Consider the following 20,563-nt stretch of genomic DNA (forward strand, 5'->3'; position numbering starts at 1 on the left):
GAGAGAGAAAAGTGCAGGTAATGCCCCTGTGTTTTCTGATAAATTGCAAGAGGCCTCAGTGGTCGCCTCTTCTGACTTGAAACTAGCTTCCAAGTACCCCTCACATTGGGAGCATATTGTTAATGCAATCATTATGAAGCTGGCACTAATATGTGCTGCGTGTGTATACAACTCATCAGTTCTGCTTCCAGTATATCAGGAAAGACATGGCACTCCTGTTTCTTGTTTTCTTAGCAATTCTATGCATTATGTGGCTAAAGCTTCAGGCAGCACCTAGCTCAAATTATGACACACTGTTTGACTTTCAAACAGTTTCACGCAGAGGCTTCTATTACTGAAAGTGTTATTGTGCTTTTCACAAACTTGGCCAAAACAACTTAGTTCCAAAGTCCAAACCATGGCTATTTTAGTCACACAAGAATTTCATATCAGTGCCAACTGGTTACACCTATCTTTTTCTATACCACTCAGTGAAGGACTTGCTCTTTCAGTCAGGCTACCTTTGACTAGGCTGGATTTATTCCCCTCCCTGCCTCTGCAAACCAAATCCCTCAATGTTTTTAATATGTATTTTCCTCCTCACTTCAGATTCTCCAATTATTGTTCTCATATTTGTCTCCAAGTTATCAGCACCTGCCTGTAAATGCTTGCAGCACAATGGTTAGGTTGGTCTGGTCTCCAGACACTCCCCCGTGGTAAATTTCTCCCAGGGTCGAGAGGCACTGGGAGAGAAGGGAAAGGTGTGACTTTGACTTTGGGCAAAAAAAAGTGTCAGAGATGCAGTAAGAAATCTGTTGCCCTTTGTACATCTCCTCAAGTTTCCAACTTCATTGACTTTGTGTGTGTGAGGGAGTGCACCAAGGTGGCACAATGGTTAGCACTGCTGCCTCACAAGCGCCAGGGACCTGGGTTCAATTCCCATTTTGGGTCACTGGCTGTTCGAAGTCTGCACGTTCTCCCCGGTTTCCTCTGGGTGCTCTGGTTTCCTCCCACAGTCCAAAAGACATGCAGGTTAGGTGTGTTGGCCATGCTAAATTCTCCCTCAGTGTGCCCGAATAGGCGCCAGAGTGTGGCAACTAGGGGATTTTCACAGTTACTTCATTGCAGTGTTAATCAGGTGAAGGAGCAGCACTCCGAAAGCTGGTGCTACCAAATAAACTTGTTGGACTTTAACCTGGTGTTGTGAGACTTCTTACTATCCCTATCCCTGGCATCTCCACATCATTGCAGTGTTAAATGTAAGCCTACTTGTGATGCTAATAAATAAACTTTAATCAATGTATTTGTCCACTGGACAATTAAATACACTGAATATTTAATTCTATTACTAATTACATTAGCATTGCTCAATCAACTTCAATGTCATGGGAACAATTTCTCTGCAGTATAATTTAAGCACTCCTGACTGATCACAGAACTTTTAGTTCTGACCCTGATCAGACCAAACAAAAAAACTACCCACTCACCTTCCCCTGAATTTTCTGGGCAACATTCCAATGGAGAATCCTCCAGGAGTCAGTCAGCGCAGGAATCCCAGGATAATGCAGCGAAAGGAATCCACGCAGAAGCAGATTCTCGATTTCTGGTAAGTGTTCACCAGCTCACCAAAATAGATTTTCGGTGTATTGGTGAATGAGTGGTGTAGGCTGGGTGAGCTATGTGGGTAAGGGGGTAAAGTGGGTGAGGTAAGGGGGTAAAGTGGGTGAGGTAAGGGGGTAAAGTGGGTGAGGTAAGGGGGTAAAGTGGGTGAGGTGGTTGAGGTAAGTGGGTAATGGGGTAAAATGGTTGAGGTAAGTGGGTAATGGGGTAAAATGGATGAGGTAAATGGGTAAGGGGCAAGGTGGGTAAAATAAGGGAGTAAAGTGGGTGAGGTAAGGGGTAATGGGGTAAGGTAAGGGGTAATGAAGTAAGGTGGGTGAGGTAAGTGGGTAATGGGGTAAAATGGGTGAGGTAAATGGGTAAGGGGGCAAGATGGGTAAGGTAAGGGGGTAAAGGGGTAGGGTGAGTGAGGTAAGGGGGGAGGTCAGGTTGGTTGGGCAGGGTTATGCACATCAGATCACGATGGATTGGCGGGGTGGGGGGGTGTTGGTGTGGTGGGGCAGGAAGTTTACTTCCGGTCTCCAATGATCCAGAAACCAGAACATCTGGGTCATTGTCTCTTTATTTGACTTGATGTCATATTTTGATTGACAACGTTCCAGTAAAATGCCCTGGGCCCTTTCATTACATTAATGATGCTATATGAATAAAAGTTGTTGTTGGAGCGTAATCATAGAATCCCCGCAGTGCAGAAGGATGACATTCGGCCCATCGAGTCTGCACCAACAACAATCCCACCCCAGGGCCCATCCCAACAACGCCACACATTTACCCCGCTAATCCCTCTAACCTACGCATTCCGGGACACCAAGGGGAAATTTAGCATGGCCTGATCCGCATATCTTTGGACTGTGGGAGGAAACCAGAGCACCTGGAGGAAACCTACGCAGACATGGGGAGAATGTGCAAACTCCACACAGACAGTGATCCGAGGCTGGAATTCCGGGTCCCTGGTGCTGTGAGGCGGCAGTGTTAGCCACTGTGCCACCATGCCGCCCATGTTAAAAATGTTCAGTGGATCATTATTTTCCAACTCGATATGCACTGAAAATATTGATGCCAGGTTACATCAGCAGGTAAACCCATGTCAAAATGCCAATGCCATCCTTGGTCAAGACCAGCTGGACACCCTCTGGTCCACTTAGGAGGAAATTGGTGAAGAGCAGCACGGTGGCACAGTGGTTAGCACTGCTGCCAGCGACCCGGGTTCAATTCCAGCATTGAGTCACTACCTGTGTGGAGTTTGCACATTCTCCCTGTGTCTGGGTAGGTTTCCTCCGGGTACACTGGTTTCCTCCCACAGTCCGAAAGATGTGTGAGTTAGGTCGATTGGCCATGATAAATTGCCCCTTGGGGGATTAGCAGGGCAAATATATAGTATGTAGCTGTTACTAGGGGGCATAACTTTAAGGTTCATGGTGGGAGATATAGGAGGAATGTCTGAAGTAGATTCTTTACTCAGAGAGTGGTTGGGGTGTGGAATGCACTGCCTGCTGTGATAGTGGAGTCGGACACTTTAGGAACTTTCAAACGGTTATTGGGTAGGCACATGGAGCACACCAGAATGATAGGGAGTGGGATAGCTTGATCTTGGGTTTGGACACAGCTTGGCGCAACATCGAGGGCCAAAGGGCCTGTACTGTGCTGTATAGTTCTATGTTTCTATGTCTATGAGGTTATGGGGATAGGGTCTGGGTGGGATTGGTGTTGGTGCAGGCTCGAGGGGCTGAATGGCCTCCTTCTGCTCTGTAGGGATTCTATGATTCAATGAAAGGACTTATGGAGAAGGAAAGGACTGACGGACGCCCATGCTGGTGTTTCTTATAACAAGTTTCCTGTCCCTCTTTTCCACCTCTCTCTCTCTCTTTCCACCTATTCCAACCAAACTGAAAGTCCCCATGCAACCATATTGCCTCCAGGTTACAGCGCACGTGCTGTTAATAAGTGTCAATGTGACTATGCATTTTAATAAATCAACTGCATATTCAAAAAGTTGGACGAAATGTTTACGCCATTCTGCTCCTCCTCACCACTCATTCCCATCCCCTCATCCTCCTGTCCTCTCTACTTCCCCACCTCAACCGTTCCCAATCTCTTCTTCCTTCCTGTCTCCCATTATCTTGCTCCTTTCCCAATTCCCCCTCACCCATACCTGGATCCACCCATCTCCACTTAAACCTGCCCTCCCTCCCACTAACAATGCTTTAGCTGAAAACTGACAGATGATTGACAAGGAGATTAACAAGTACACACAAGAGTGTTGCCTTTCAGTGAATCAGATTATTATTATGCAACACACGTATAGGAATTAGTACAGAGTTATCGGATCATATATTGGGAAATCTTACACAGATACATAACAGAACCAGTCTGTATTCAAAGCATTACTTATTGCTTTCAGTCAATTAGCTTCAACTCAGTCAACTGAATTGTATCGCAGAACTAATTTTGCAATACTTCCTTCTCATTTATAAAGAAATATAACAGCCTATTGCATCAGTCAAGCATCCTGTTACAGTACTGCCTTGTTGCCAGTTCCAACGTAGTCACACTGATGGGAATAATTAGAGGAAGTATTTCTCAAGAAAAGAGCTCGTTAAAAGATTGCTGGAACACAGCTCAATGTCTCAGCCCAAAATATCCAACGTTGAAAGAACAGGCTGCTGGCTTGTTGATCTAATGGGAAGTGTGAATGCTGTGTGAAGTTTCTAAATTGAGTAAAAACTAGCCATGTTTGAGGAATATTCTAAAGATGTAATGATTTGAGTGCTGTGACAAACTGCCTCCTTTATATTTTATGGTCAGGGACATCAGCTATATGGTTTTATCAATAGCTAAAATAAATCATTCCACTGGAGTCCCTCTTTCTAGCCTGCCCTGACTGTGTCAAGCACTCTCAATTCATGCAATCTTCAGAAAACTGAAAAAGTCAGACTCAAAGCATTGGGATTTAACATTAGGAATCACATCACATTCTATACCATTCATGCATGACCTGCTGCATTCCATGGATGACATTCCCGTGATCTTAAAAGGACTAGGAAAATATGTTGAAAGTTTCCTCAAAGCTGCTGGCATTACATAGCTGTAATTTACTGACATACGGCAGGAAAGACGTGTATACACTGAAGGAGTTCCCACCGCCTTTCTGGCAATGGGGTGATGGGAGCTGAGGAAATGCTTGATCAGACCATCATGTCTTTTTGTGTTGTTTGCAGGAGGCATTTCCATAAATTCAGTCTCACCAGTCACTCCTCAGAACAATGGTGAACAGTTACAATTCCTGGGATTCGCAACAAAGAACCCTTGCTCTGTACACTATTTACTGGAATGCGTCTCAAAGTTGCAATGTCACTCTCCTCCCTTTGAAGTGTGGAATTATATACTGAGAGACTGCAGAAGGCCAGATCTTTTTACTTACATAAACCAGGCAAATGAATTTTATACAGTGCAAAACATTGAACCAAACATTTTACTATCATCGGGCTGGTCAAATGGACAGAACAGTGGCAAATTCAATTTAATCCTGAAAAGAGTGAGATGGTGCCTTTTGGTGAGGACTAGCAAGGCAAGGGAATACACAATATATATAAAAGCAAACTACTGCGGATGCTGGAATCTGAAACCCGAACAGGAAATGCTGGAAAATCTCAGCAAGTCTGGCAGCATCTGTAGGCATGATGTGGATATGCCGGCGTTGGACTGGGGTAAACACAGTAAAAGGTCTGACAACACCAGGTTTTAGTCCAACCGATTTATTTGATAGTGAACTCACTAGCTTTTGAGGGGTTTCCCTCTTCTTCAGGTGAAATCGGTTAGACTAAAACCTGGTGTTGTCAGACTTTTTACAGCATCTGTAGGGAGAGAAAAGAGCTGACGTTTCGAGTCCAGGTGACCTCTTTGTCAAAGCTTTGACAAATCTGGACTCCAAACGTCAGTTCTTTTCTCTGGTTACAGATGCTGCCAGACCTGCTGAGATTTTCCACCTTTTTCTCTTTTGGGTTAAGGGAATACAGAATGAACAGTAGGATGCTAGGAAGTACAGAGGATCAAAGGGACTTTGAGGTGCTTGTCCAAAAATCCCTGAAGACAGCAGGACAGGTAGGTAAGGCGGTTAAGAAGGCATAGGAATACCTGCCTTTATTAGCCAAGGCATAGGATATAAGAGCAGGGAGGTTATGATGGAGCTGCACTTATTAGGTCACAACTAGAATAGTGTGTGTAGTTCTGCTGATTGCACTAGGGAGGGTGCAGAGGAGATTCCCCAGGATGTTGCCTGGGCTGGAGTGCTTCAGCTATGAAGAGAGGCTGGTTAGGCTGGGGTTGTTTTCCTTACAGCAGAGAAGGCTGAGGGGAGGGGACCTGATTGAGGTGTACAAAACCACAAGAGAGTATAAATAGCACTAAACTTTCCGCCTTAGTAGAGGAGTCAATAACCAGGAGATCCCTTCTGCCCTGTCCTCAATTGTACCACCAATAAAGTTAACTTCTTTGCTACCACATTTGTCCACTTAGATACAATAACCACACAGGTCAGGAGTGGGATAGACTAAGTTCCACTTGCCTGAATGAGTGCAGCCCCCAACCACACTCAAAAGCAGAATAGCATCCAGGATAATGTTATCTGCTTGCTCGACACCTCTTAAGCATTTGCTAACTCTGCCACAGCGTGAACTGTCTACAAGGTGTACTGCAGCAACTCACCAGTGCTCCTTTTAAAACCCACCTACCAGAACAAGGGGTGAAGATGCATAGCAAACACCATTACCTGCAAGTTTTCCTCCAAGCCATTCACCATTCTGGCTTAGAAATATATCGGCGTTTTTTTCACTGTCGCCGGGTCAAAATCCTGGAACTCTGTCCCTAACAGCACCATGGGTGTACCTTTCCTACACTACATGGATTGTAACAGTTCAAGAAGGCAGCTCGCCACCACCTTCTTCTCAAGGGCAATTTTCAAGATAGACAATAAGCACGAGCTTTACCAGCAAAGTTCACAGACCAAGAACAAATAAAAATGAATGGCAAAGGAACATGCACTGTGTGAAGTGCTTTTGGATATGGTACAGCACGATAATATATAAAAACAACTTCTTTCATTAAGACAATAACAAGTCTCACAACACCAGGTTAAAGTTCAACAGGTTTACTTGAAATCACAAACTTTCAGAGCACTGCTCCTTCATCAGGTGAGTGGAGAGGTAGGTTCCACAAACACGACATATATAGACAGAGACACAATTGCAAGATAATGGTTGGAGTGTGAGTCTTTTCAGGTCATCAGGTTTTCACAGGTACGGACAATTTGAGTGGAGAGAGGGATCATCGCAGATTAAAGAGGTGTGAATTGTCTCAAGCCAGGACAGTTAGTAGGATTTTGCAAGCCCAGGCAATTGGTGGGGGTTATGTTTTGTGTGATACGAACCCAAGGTCCCGGTTGAGGCCATCCTCATGTGTGGGAACTTGGCTATCAGTTTCTGCTCAGTGATTCTGTGCTGTCGTGCGGCTCGAAGGCCACCTTGGAGAACACTTACCCAAAGACCAGAGACTGAATGCCTTTGACTGCAGAAGTGTGCCCCGACTGGAAGGGGACACTCCTGCCTGGATTGTCACACGGTCTTCATAAGGTCTTCATTAAGACGGAAATATTCTGTGATTCAAAGCCAGTAGTGATGGAATCAGGCTATGACCACACAATTTTCTAATAAACTGCCCCATTTGTGTGATGACCCACCAGTGGTGCAAAGTTTGAAATATTTTTCTGCGGGGAACAAATCCTTCCAATGTCGAGCTTTACCTGAACTTCTCGCATCTTAGCTTTACTATTGTGTGCGTATGTTAAGTATCCTACCTGTAGCCATGCCATGCATGGCTCTCAACTTTGAGACCCCCAATATCCCAAGACCCACATCCAATCTCCTTTTACCTAACTGTTCTCTCAGGCTGATGTAAAGTATTGCTCAAAAAACAGCTGCGGGGAGTTTTCCCCTTGCCCTGGACAATGTTTATCCCTCAATCACCATCACAAAATTGTCTGCTCATCGCTATCCGTAGGACCTTGCTCTGCTGCATTTTCTACATTGTAACAAGGTGTGCTGCAGCAACTCACCAAAGCTCCTTTCAAAACCTACGTCCCCTAACAAGCGACTACACTTCAAAAAAGGTATGCCACTGGTTCTAATGTGCTTTGGGACATCCTGCAGTTGTCAGTGCTGTTATGAAACAACAAGCCTTTCTTTTGCTCTTTTCTCCATTCAAAACAATTTCTTATAAACAGTTTGATACCACACTTCTCTGGATTTGTTCTGTCTGTAATAAGACACTCTGACTTACTAAAATGTTTATTCTAATCAGTAATCTGTAAACTGTCTGTGCTGTTATATGCTCTGTCTGAGGCCAGAACTCTTCATTCATCTGACAAAGAGGGAAACCTCGAAAGCTTGCGAGTTTACTATCAAATAAATCGGTTGGACTTTAACCTGGTGTTGTCAGACTTCTTACTGAGTTTACCCCAGTCCAATGCCGGCATCTCCACATCATTACTAAAATGTAACACTGGAAATAACTGGGTGGGATTTAATGGCCTCGCTCATCCCGAAACCATAAAATCCCGCCTGGGGTCAACGGAGCTTCCCATTCTCTGCTCCTCGCCCTCTCAGATTCCCGTGGTGGACGGGGTGGTAAAATTCCGGTTACTGTATCTCCTAACTGCATTGTATACACAAGAACAGCTGGAAAGACTCAGCAGGAGAGAAACAGAGTTAATGTTTCGAGTCAGAGGGCAGGATTTTCTGGACATGTTCACCCCAAGGCTGGAAATTCCTGCCTGAAGTCAGCAGACCATTGCACAGTCTGCCCCTGCCCACTACAATTCCCGTGTTGGACAAGATGGGAAAATTCCGCACATAGACTTTCTGTCAAAACTTTGCAGATGGACTCGAAATGTTAACTCCTTCTCTCCAAATAAATGCTGCCAGACCCAGTGTCCTCTATTCTTGTTTCAGATTCTAGCACCTACAGTGTTTTGCTTATTACATTGTATATAAAGTTTATTTATCAGTGTCACAAGTACGCCTACGTTAACACTGCAATGAAGTGACTGTGAAAATCCCCGAGTGGCCACACTTCAGCGCCTACACTGAGGGAGAATTTAGCTTGGCCAATGTACATGTCTTTCAGAGGAAACCGGTGCACTTGGAAGAAACCTACGCAGACACAGGGAGAATGTGCAAACTCCACACTGATCATGACCCAAGCCAGGAATCGAACCCAGTCCCTTGCACTGTGAGGCAGCAGTGCTAACCACTGTGCCACCATGCCGCCCCTATATACACCATTATAAGAGAGCAAATTATTAAGGGGAAGAGTTGGACACCATACAAGCCATCTTGACTGGGGATGTTCACTTACCTTACAACACACTCCAGCATGTAGCATGGATTTATAATTTACTTAAATATAAAAATTTCTCTTTTTTTTTGCATTTTTAATGTTTTCCCAGTTTTCGTCACACATGGTACCAGAGCAGGCAATTCCCACGATCTTATCAACAACTCACATTGAGCAATCATTGCACCTTATGATTTGACAAGCACTGATGTTGCAGTTACCTAATTGTAATATACACAAACTTAACCAATGATCATGATGCTCTGTTATTTGTTAAGTCAATCTCCCGCTGAGATACAGGTATAAAATTGTCAAAAACTACAGTTTTCACACGTGATTGGAGGGTAGAGTGAGAATTGGGCTGAGGAAGGATAGAGCAGGAAGAGGGGGCAAAATAGGAAAAGGAAATGGGGTTGGGGATAGGGGGAGGAAATCAGGGCTGGAAGACTCTGGCAATCTCTCTCAATGGGGGTTTCCCTCAACTGAGGGGAGGGGCATATTTGCAATGGGTCCATCTTTTAGAGGCTCGATTTTTCCTCTCCGTGAGAGGGGGCTTCTTGCCTACCCTCAAGCTCAGTGTCAAGATCAGCCTGGCTGGTTTGCGGGGTGTGTGTTCTCATGCACACCAGCCCCCGCCCCCCCCCCCCCCCACCCCCTCCCCCCCCCACCTCCCTGCCGCCCCCCACTTATGTCTCCCGGGGGTGGAGAATGTCTGCTGAATTTTCTGTCTATACTCTATCGTACCCTGTTACAGAAACATAAAAAAGTTACAGCACAGAAGAAGGCCATTTGGCCCACCTTATCCATGCTGGCCCAAGGACACCCAAATGCCCTTTCTAATCCCACCTTCCTGCACCCTGCCCATAGCCCTCTATCTTGCTGCATTTAAGATCCAGGTATTTTATAAAAAGGTTTAGGCTCTCTGCTTCCACTACCAACTTGGGCAGCACATTCCAGACACTCACCACCCATAGGTTTAAGGTGAGAGGGAAAAGATTTAAAAGGGGCAACTTTTTCACACAGAGGGTGGTGCGAATATAGAATGAGATGCCAGAGGAGGTGGTAGAGGCAGGTACAAATTACCACATTTAAAAGATATTTGGACAGGCACAAGGATAGGAAAGGTTTAGAGGGAAATGGGCTAAACACAGGTAAATGGGACTCATTCAGTTTAGGAAACCGGGTTGGCATGGACGAGTTGGGCCGAAGGGCCTGTTTCCGTGCTGTGTACCTCTGTGACTTTGTGTAAAAAAGTTCTTCCTCATGTCCTCTCCAAACCTTGAATCTATGCCCCCTGGTTCGAGATTTCTACACCAAGGGAAACAATTTTATTCTGTCCACTCTATCTCTTCCCCTCATAATTTTGTACACTTCTATCAAGTCATCCTTCTTTGTTCTAAGGAACATTCCCCTAACCTATCCAATCTCTCCTCATTGCTACAATTTTTTAGCACTGACAACATTATTATAAACTTCTACGCTCTTTCCAGAGCAGTTACATGCTGTAAAATGTAAAATCTGCTCCAATATGTAACATATTGTCTAACATTGGGTCAGAGTGTACCTCTATCCATTATATAAAACACACTGTGCCACTGAAATATAACATTTCTGTATATCTGTATAATTGAAAATAAGGCATCCCAGACAGTGCCGGATGTCAGGTGCTGACACGCCTTAGTAGCGTAACTGTGTATCACACCTTAAAAAACCTGGAGGGCAAATATATTTTTCTCACATATTTGTATGTCTAAGTGTGAGGTAATCAAAATGCAATTCCAATTACTGTGTAGGTAGAAAACAAGTACCAACAGAAAAAATGGCTATCATTTTTCCCCACCTCATTTCACCAGCAACAGGCAGCGTAGTGGTTAGCTCTGCTGTCTCACAGCAGCAGGGACCCAGGTTCGATTCCCGGCTCGGGTCACTGTCTGTGAGAAGTCTGTATGTTCTCCCAGTGTCCCCCACCCCTCGGGTGCTCCGGTTTCGTCCCGCAGTCTGAAGATGTGAGAGTTAGGTGGATTGAGCACGCTAAATTGCCCCTTAGTGTCAGGGATATTAGCAGAGTAAATACGTGGGGTTACAGATATACAGCCCGGATGGGATTGACGTTGGTGCAGGCTCGATGGACCGAATGGTCTCTTTCTGCACTATAGGGGTTCTATGAACATTTAACCCAGCAGACGTGGGCATTCCAGACAGACTGAATTCTTGGGAATCTCATGGCCACCCTGTGGGACAATCCAGTGTGTTTGGGACCCGAACTCTGGGTGGGATTTTCCATCCAGGCTTGTCCCAAGGTCAGAAAATGCTGTCCCAGGTCAACCGACCTTTGCAAGGTCTGTGTCCCGCCAGCGACAATTCCCTTGGCAGGTGGGACAGTAAAATTCCAGCCTCCGTCTTTTCCGCTATGATTAGAAGTGTTGGAGAAAACAGGGATAGTGAGACCATTTTGACGAATGTCTTTTTTTTTGTGCTATAGACTATATTGTAAACTTTGTGAGTTCTAGCCGATAGTGGATAAACTTAATGATTTTAACAGTACCTGGAGCACTTGGCATGTCATAACATTTGAGGCTATGGGCCAAGTGCTGGTAAATGGGATTAGGTGGGAGGTCACGTGTTTCTCTGCAGACTCGATGGGCCGAAGGGCCTTTTCTGCACTGTATGATTCAACTTTTAAAAAAATAACAACTTCATAACCTATTTATCATGTGAATGTCAGCTTTTCTTTCAATATATTGTGCAGAAGGCTCAGGAAACAAAGTTTAAAGTTTATTTATTAGTAGGCTTAACAGTGCGATGAAGTTACTGTGAAAATCCCCCAGTCACCACACTCTGCTGCCTGTTGGGGCACGCTGAGGGAGAATTTAGCACGGCCAATGCGCCTAACCAGCATGTCTTTCGGACAGTGGGAGGAAACCAGAGCACTCGGAGAAAACCCACGCAGATACGGAGAAAATATGCAGACTCCACGCAGACAGTAACCCAAGCCGGGAATCGAACTGGCACTGTGAGGCAGTAGTGCCAACCACTGTGCCCATGAATACAGGCAGGCATAGAGTCATAGAGGTTTATAGCATGGAAACAGACCCTTCAGCCCAATTTGTCCATGTCGCCCTTTTTTTAAACCCCTAAACTAATCCCAATTGCCTGCATTTGGCCCATATCCCATTTTACCCCTGTAACTGTCTAAACGCTTTTTAAAAGACAAAACTGTACCCCCCAAGTCACCCCAGGCTGGAACTGAACCTGGGTGCCTGGCGCTGTGAGTAGCTAATCACTGTGCCCACCGTGCCAATCTCAGCACCTCTGCCCTGGGGTAATCGACTGGTTTACAGTTACACAATCCATTCCACTAGCGCCTGCTGCGTCCCACCCCTGACTGTTGGCTCTGAAACCGGTCTGGAGTAAGATATCTGGCAGCCAACTAATTGACTGGGGGCGAGGGAGAGAGTGAAGGGGATGAAAAAGTGGCGAAGGAAGGAGAGAGGGAGGAGGAAAGGGCGAGAGATCAAGGCGCAGAGTTAAGGTGCGAGTCTCACCTCTTGGGGACAATTGGCATCCAGCAGAGTCCCGCGGAACGTCTCCAGGCTGGAGGCTGAACTCAGCCACAGAAGCAGGAGCTGCATGGTCTGCATGGTGAACTAATGTCCAGGGTAATGTCCACGGACCGTCTGCCTGCCTGCCGGCTCTTTTAAGATGAAAACCCACTTGAGAAAGTCGCTTCGCTTTCACCGGCCGGAATCGCGATTCCCATTTCCCTAAGTGACTGTTCCCATGGCAAAAATTTAAAAAAAAGCACACACAACAATATCCGAGAATCCAGGGATCAGGATCAATTGGCTGCCGGTTCTGTGTCCCAGGCTCTGTGGCTGCCTGCAGTTGGGTTGCACCGATACTGTCTGAGCTGTGACCCTGAGCTGTAAGACTACTGGCCTCTCTCTCTCTCTCTGCGTGTGCTTTCCACTCTAACAGGTGCCAAAGCTCTTCCTCCTAGCATCCAATCCCTCCCCGTTCCTCTGCGTCCTATAGCCTGCTCGGCACCTGGGCTGCCTGCTTCCAAACCAGGAGCTAAAGGGCACCCCCCAGAGTCCAAATGCCTCCCTCTGACATTAAGGAAACTCACTTGGATAATAATAACACACAAATGAAAGATACCTAGCCCTGGCTTTATAGGGTTCAACCCCTCAATAAAATCTTTAAATCCTGAAATCTGGAATGTAAGAATGTTGGCTGTGACTCTGGAATGAACTGAGGTTTTCTACATGATTGCCCAATCCACATTTAATCTAGACAATATAGAGGAAAGGGCATTGTGAACAGTGAGTACAGAATAGAATCAAGAATCATTACGGTGCAGAAGGAGGCCAATTTGCTCCACCCAGGCCCAATTCCTGTAACCCCACGTATTTACCCTGTTAATCCCCCTGTCACTAGGATCAATTTAACATGGCCAATTAATCTACCCTGCACAACCTTGGATAGTGGGAAGCACAGTAAAAAGTCTGACAACACCAGGTTTTAGTCCAACCAATTTATTTGATAGTAAACGCATAAGTTTTCGAGGTTTCCCTCTTCGTCAGGTGAATGGAGAGTTCTGGCCTCAGACAGAGCATATAAAGCACAGACAGTTTACAGATTACTGATTAGAATGCGAATCTTTACACCTAACCTGCTGTTCAAGTCCTAAAGTGGCTGACAATGTGAGTGGAAGGAGCACTGATCACAGGTTACAGAGATGTGTATTGTCTCCAGACAGCACAGTGAGTGAGGTTTTGCAAACCCAGGCAAGTCACGGGGGTTACAGATAGTGCGACATGAACCCAAGATCCCTGTTGAGACCGTCCTCATGTGTGCGGAACTTGGCTATCAGTCTCTGCTCAGCGACTCTGCGCTGTCGTGTGTCGTGAAGGCCGCCTTGGAGAATGCTTACCCGAAGGTCAGAGGCTGAATGTCCGTGACCACTGAAGTGTTCGCCAACAGGCAGGGAACAGTCTTGCCTGGTGATTGTCGAGCGATGTTCATTCATCCGTTGTCGTAGCGTCTGCATGATCTCCCCAATATACCATGCTTCGGGACATCCTTTCTTGCAACGTATCAGGTAGACAATGTTGGCCGAGTTGCAAGAGTATTTACCGTGTACCTGGAAGCAATCAGAGGACCCAGAGGAAATCCACACAGACACGTGCAAACTCCACACAGACAGTAACCCAAGCTGGGAATTGAACCCGGGTCCCTGGTGCTGTGAGGCAGCAGTGCTAACCAGTGTGCCACCCAATACTAGAATTGGAAGCAAATTACTCTTTTACCCGGAAGCTGTGTTTGAGGCTTGGACAGTGAGGAGGAAAGGAGTGAGAGGGTAAGTGTGGCATCTCCGGTGGGTGCCTGGGAAGGTGCCATGGGAAGGGGAGTCAGTGTTGGGGTCACTGAGGGGGTGCACCAGAGTGTCACAGAAAGAATAGCCTCCTCAGAAAGAAAAGGAAGAAGGTGATGAAAAGATGTTTTTGGTGTAGATCATGCTGGAGTTAGTGAAAATGGTGGAGAACAATCTACAATGGATAAAAACAGAAATTGCTGGAAAAACTCATAGGGTCTGCCAGCATCTGTGGAAAGGGAAACAGAGATAATGTTTCGGATCTAAATAATCCTTTTAAATCTGTAGAGGGATCATTTAGACACAAAACATTGGCCGAAATTTCACTGTAATGCTCGCAAAATGGAATTCTCCACTGGCTTTGGGCAGGATTTTATGAGCCTCACCCAAGCGACATTGTAAAATCCCAGCCATTAACTCAGTTTCTCTTCACAGGTGCTGCCAGGTTTGCTGAGTTTATGCAACATTTTCTGTTTTTATATTAAACACAGAGGCTGGTGGGTTGGAAGGTAAGGACAAAGGGAATCCTATTGTGGATCTGGGAGGGAGCGGAAGTGATGGGAGCAAAAGTATGCAAAATGGAATGGACACTCCACTTTCTCAAGTCCAAACCTAACATAATCATCAAAGCTGCTGGCAAGGGTAACACTAATATTGTCTGCTGAACCAACATCTACCAAGAGGAGGCTGGAGCCTCCCCTTACCGCTCACTGATTACACCATTGAACATCAAGCCATTATTTCCTCGATTGTCACTGACTTCATCTCTTCCTTCCCAGGCCTCCCACCTCACAGTTTCCTAGCCCTGAATACCATGATGCACAAAGCAAAATACCCCAGATACTGGAAATCTGAAATAGGAACAAAAAAAGTGCTGGAAATAGCAGGTCTCCCAGCAACTTTGTCTGATGAAAGGTCACAGATCTGAAATGTTAACTCTATCTCCCGCTCCAGAACTGCTCCCAGATGCATTGTGTATTTTTGGCATTTTTTCTTATTTTCATTTTTGGTAATGCTGTTTGAGTTGTAAATATCATTACTCTCCGAATATTGCCATGCGATCATTTATATCCTCCTTCCTCCTCTTAGACAGTCCCTCAGGATCGAGAATGACTTGCTTCCATTTGGTTTGATGGGTTTTAAGATGGCCAACAAGTCCAGTGCATGATCTGCAGATCCAGCCACACGTGGCGTATTTGGTGCTTGGACAGATTGCTGGGAGATTTGTGCGATCTTTCTGATGATCTTTGTCTCTCTGTGCTCCCAACAAAGTCTCAATGGCCAGAACACACTGGCTGGATTTTTCCCTCCAGCAGCGGTGAACAGAGATTTGGCTGGCTGCCAAATTCTCTGACCTCACTGCAGTGATTTGACATGAACTGAGTGAATGACGTGAACCGCTGGTAAGATCACACCCAATGTGATTAGTGCCTTCCTGGATTAACCTTCTCCATTTTGGTTCGTCACAAGTTAAGGGACCAGATCAGAACCCCCAAAGTATATTATGGAGTCAGACTAGACCCCAACAATTTTGGCCTCAACATGAGGAAAAAGTGTTTCACTCCAGGCATGATTCTACTGACACGCTGCAAAGCTTTTATCAAAACAAATTTTATTTAATAACACAGTTTAACTATAACAAATGAATTAACTTAATGTCTAACGGTTGAATAATACTTATGCAAGACAAGCTATAATTCTTAACTACTCACCCATCCCTGTATGTTCCAATTCAAGCAATATTCTTCTTATAGAAATAAACCACTCTTTGAAATTAGTTAGCAAAACATAGGCATACTTGCTTGTTTTAGATTAATAGTCCAAGAGCTTTCAGAACACCTCTGGCGAGACAGAGACAGAGAGACGGCTATTTCTTCTGGCAGTCCAGGCAGCAACTCCTTGTATTTTAAAGTGAAACTGAAACTCTTTCTTGCCAGCAAGCTTAGTTCTTCTCATTAAGCACATGACTCTGTCTCTGTAATTAACCAAATCAAAACTCTACTCTGAAATGCCAGAGGGATTTAAACAAATAAAAGGTCCATGAATTCCACAAAGTAACTCAGCATCTGCTACATGTTTACCAGGCAAAGTGACTCTTGTAACAAAACACTACCTCTTAAAGCAGCCCTCCTGAAACATAAAATATATCAAAGTAGCACTGTATCACCAGACAAGCCAGCATCTCCCACGAGCCAGCAGGTATGATTGACATCATCACGGATACTTTGAGGACATCCCTAAAGCCACTGTCCTTCTGGCAGTCTCCCTCTGCAACCAAATTCCAGTAAATGAATTGCTTCAGGGGTGTGGTGCCTGGTATACAAAGGACTTGTCCACCCAGGGGAGCTACGTTATGAGTGATTAATTCATTGATGCTGGGCACTGTGGCTTGGGAGAAGATATTGTTTTCGTTCCATCTTTCTTGCCATTGGAATTGGAGAATCTTGTGAGGACACCTCTGGCAGTACTTCCCCAAGGCTTTGAAATGTCCGATATAGGTTGTCCAAGTCTCCAGAGCATTTGTAGCACAGGAATCACTGCTGCCCAGTCAAGCATTTTAGGCTGAGGTTTGAGATCTTGGATCTCAAATAGGACCTTGAATGGCCTCCTTCTGCACTATAGGGATTCTATCATTCCAAGTAGCATCCTTTTCGGATGTATCACAGCTTGGGTATGGCTCCTGTTCTGACTAACACTGCAAGAAACTACAAAGGGTTATGAACATAGTCCAGTCCATCATGCAAACCAGCCTCCCATCCATTGACTCCATCTACATTTCTCACTATCTTGGAAAAGCAGCCAGCATAATCAAGAACCCCACACACCCCGGACATTGCAGTTGTAAATGCGCCTAGTTTGGGGGCGTTTAAGAGATCTATGGATAGGTTTATGGACGAAAAGGGATTGGTATAGGCTAGTGGGTCATTGTTTTTGTAACTGGTCGGCGCAACATCGTGGGCCGAAGGGCCTGTTCTGCGCTGTAATGTTCTATGTTCTATGTTCTATACTCTCTTCCACTTTCTTCCATCAGAAAAAAGATACCAAAGTCTGAGATCACGTATTAAGCAATTGAAGGGCAGCTTCTTTCCTGCTGCCATCAGATTTTTGAATGAACTTACCATATATTAAGTTGATCTTTTATAAAACCCTAGCTATGACTGTAACACTTGTGATGGATTCTCCTAAAAAAGTTCTAAGCATCGAATTCACATTAAAACTGGAGTAGATCTCGCTGGTTTTTTTCAGCGGAATTTTCAAAATGAATCTCCCACATTCTGTGCTCTGCAGAGTGCCTCAGCGTGAATCTCGTGAAAAATCAGTGGGTAGGGCCAATTCCTGTCAGCAGCGTAGCGCTGAGTGGGCCAATGTGCATGCACTGATCTGTCAGCGCTGAGATTGGCGCACGCGCACTAGCCCTGCACTGCCAGTCTCCTGATCGTTGGCCAGCCCTGAGACCCACATCGCTGGCCCTCCGATCCCTCCCCCAACCCCTCTGATCGCTGGCTCTCCGATTGCTGGCTCCCCAGCCATGTCTGGGCCAGCCCAGAGGATTACCAGGTTTGAAGGTAAAGTATTGCTTCTGAAACCAATGAAAGATAATGAAAAATGCTTGATCTACCACAATAAATCTGGAAAGGCAATAAAATGGTCTTATGCAACAGAGCAAATTTACTTTGAAAGCACCATAAACAGTAAAGTAAACTGTCTTCTGGTCTAATTCGATAAGGAGATATTTGTTCCTGACTGATAGGAACTTTACAATGCGTACCTGGAACAAGGCAGGGTGGTGGAGTTTGAGAATAATTTAGGCAAAGACTTTATTATATAGTAAATGTCTATACTACAATCACTTTAATACATTGACTACCTATGTAGATCCCAGATCATTAGTGTCTAGATACATAACCTAGACTACTCACCTGCCGAAATCTATAGACATTCCTTGTCCATATGTTGGCTCACTATGCAATTACAGTGACATTGAATAGCATGTGTTGCCAAGAGACCTGTGGCAGAATATGGTCAAAGTTCGATTTATTATTATGGTAGAGTTTGTACAGTGATAATATTTCTATGATGGCCATAAATTGAAAGAAAGGTAGTTGTACTGGGCTGTTGTGAGACTCTGTGCAGTATTTGTCTCCTTACTTAAACAATATATATAATTGCATTAGAAGCAGTTCACTGGACTCAGGCCTGGGATGAAGAACTTATCTTGTGAAGAAACATTGGACAGGTTGGACCTAATCGTAGAATCCTGACAGCACAGAAGGAGGCCATTCAGCCCATCAAGTCTGTACTGACTACAATCCCATCCAGACCTTATTCCCACCCCCTCCCAATATTTACCCTGCTGATCCCCCTGACACTAGGATCAATTTATCAGGGCCAATCAACCTAACCCACACATCTTGGGCTGTGGGAAGAAACCGGAGGAAACTCACACAGCCACGGGGAGAAGGTGCAAACTCCATACATACAATCACCTGAGGCCGGAATTGAACCTGGGACCCCGGTACTGCAAGGCAGTAGTGCTAACCACTGTATCGTCTAATGAATACTCATAAGCCTTTGGATCACCCCAGCCCAGAGCCAGTGCACTACAGTCCTCAGTGTGAACATTCCAAGTCTGAACGCTACAGCCTCGGGCAAACCTTGACCTGAGTCCCAACGGGCAACAAGCTGATCCTTCTTGGCTGCTTCAGAGGTGTAAAGGATACACACCTCTGGGGAGGTGTCGTCAGCAGAAAGTAGAGAGGGAAATCCAATGCCAAACCTCCTCCTGACAAAATGCCTAGAACACGGTTTTGTCTATTAGAGAAACAAGTGCAAGGTTTGATGGCAATGGCCTCATCCAAGCCCTGGCATCTAGAAATCATAGAAGCTCGACAGGGCAGAAGGAGGCCATTCGGCCTATCGAGTCTGCACCACAAACAATACCCTCCCACATCACCACAACCCACTTATTTACCCTGCAAACCCTTCTAACCTACACATCCCAGGATGCTAGGGGCAATTTAGCACAGCCAATTAACCTAACCCTCACTTCTTTGCACCGTGGGAGGAAACCGGAGCACCAGAGGAAACCCACGCAGACACAGGGAGAATGTGCAAACTCCACACAGACAGTGACCTGAAACCAGGAATCGAACCCAGGTCACTGGAGCTGTGAGGCAGCAGTGCTAACCACTGTGCCACCCTGCTCAACCACTTCATTGTCTGAGCGACAGACCATTAGCATGTGAGTATCACCCATGCATAACACAAGCTGATGACTGCCAGTGGACCACCGTCTAATCTGCTGTGTGGTAAACATCAGTGTAGCCACAAATGATTGATGACAACAGAAACAATGCTGCAGGAAAATTAATACTGAGGCAAAGACCGTGGTAAGGGAGCCCTATTCAGTGCCTCATTACCAGCCTGATGACGCCCGGTGAGATGCAGAATGTTCACAGCACCAAGACTGCCCTCAAAATCTCAATAACCAGCACCAGTGAAGAGACGCTTGGTCACTGGAGCAGGAAACACCTGGACAGGTTTGATATGAGCGACTGGGAGATCCAGAAGATGATAAGACTCAAGCTCAAGGCTTTTCTGAAGCTGAAACAGCAACCCAACTCAAGAACAAGAAAGCAAAGTGCCAGGGGGCACTGCCCAGTCATCACCCCCTTCCCCTGAGCAATGCACTCGGCTGAACTCCTGTGGCAGGTCCACGTGACAGATGCGCGCTGTGGGGGAGCAGTTTCAATTCATATGAGCTGTCACACTGAGATGAACGGATTATCTAATGGGTGTGGGGCGGGGGAAGATCAGGTGTGAAAGCCTAATAATGACATGGATATTTGTTATGATGGTGCTCCCTATGTTAAATATAAAGATTCCTGTTACGTCATTGGCAAGGGGAGGGGATGATTGTGTTGATGTAGAATGCGAATTGGTCTTCTTGGGAGATTTTCCACTCACGTCACCAAACAGGATGGCACAGTAATTAGCACTGCGGCCTCACAGCGCCAGCAACCCGGGTTCAATTCCCACTCTGGTGACTGTGTGGAGTTTGCACATTTTCCCATGTCTGCGTGGGTTCCCTCTGGGTGCTCCAGTTACCTCCCATACATAAGTTGATTGGCCATGCTAAATTGCCCCTTAGTGTGTCAGGGGGATTAGCAGGTTAAATACATGGGGTTACACTCGGGC

General features: G+C 45.6%; 1 protein-coding gene across 1 annotated transcript in view; it reads right to left on the reverse strand.

The window, feature by feature from the left end:
- LOC145336308 (interleukin-17 receptor C-like) overlaps positions 1-12,962 on the reverse strand; it is a 65,579-nt gene extending 52,617 nt beyond the window's left edge. The window contains exon 1 of the mRNA XM_080181742.1: positions 12,534-12,962. Within this exon, the coding sequence (XP_080037868.1) occupies positions 12,534-12,629 (96 nt within the window). The 5' untranslated portion in view covers positions 12,630-12,962. The remainder of the gene's footprint in view (positions 1-12,533) is intronic.
- Between the last annotated feature and the right edge of the window lie 7,601 nt (positions 12,963-20,563).

Source organism: Carcharhinus amblyrhynchos, chromosome 3 (assembly GCF_965287045.1).
Source record: "Carcharhinus amblyrhynchos chromosome 3, sCarAmb.v2.hapA, whole genome shotgun sequence".
Lineage (NCBI taxonomy): Eukaryota > Metazoa > Chordata > Chondrichthyes > Carcharhiniformes > Carcharhinidae > Carcharhinus > Carcharhinus amblyrhynchos.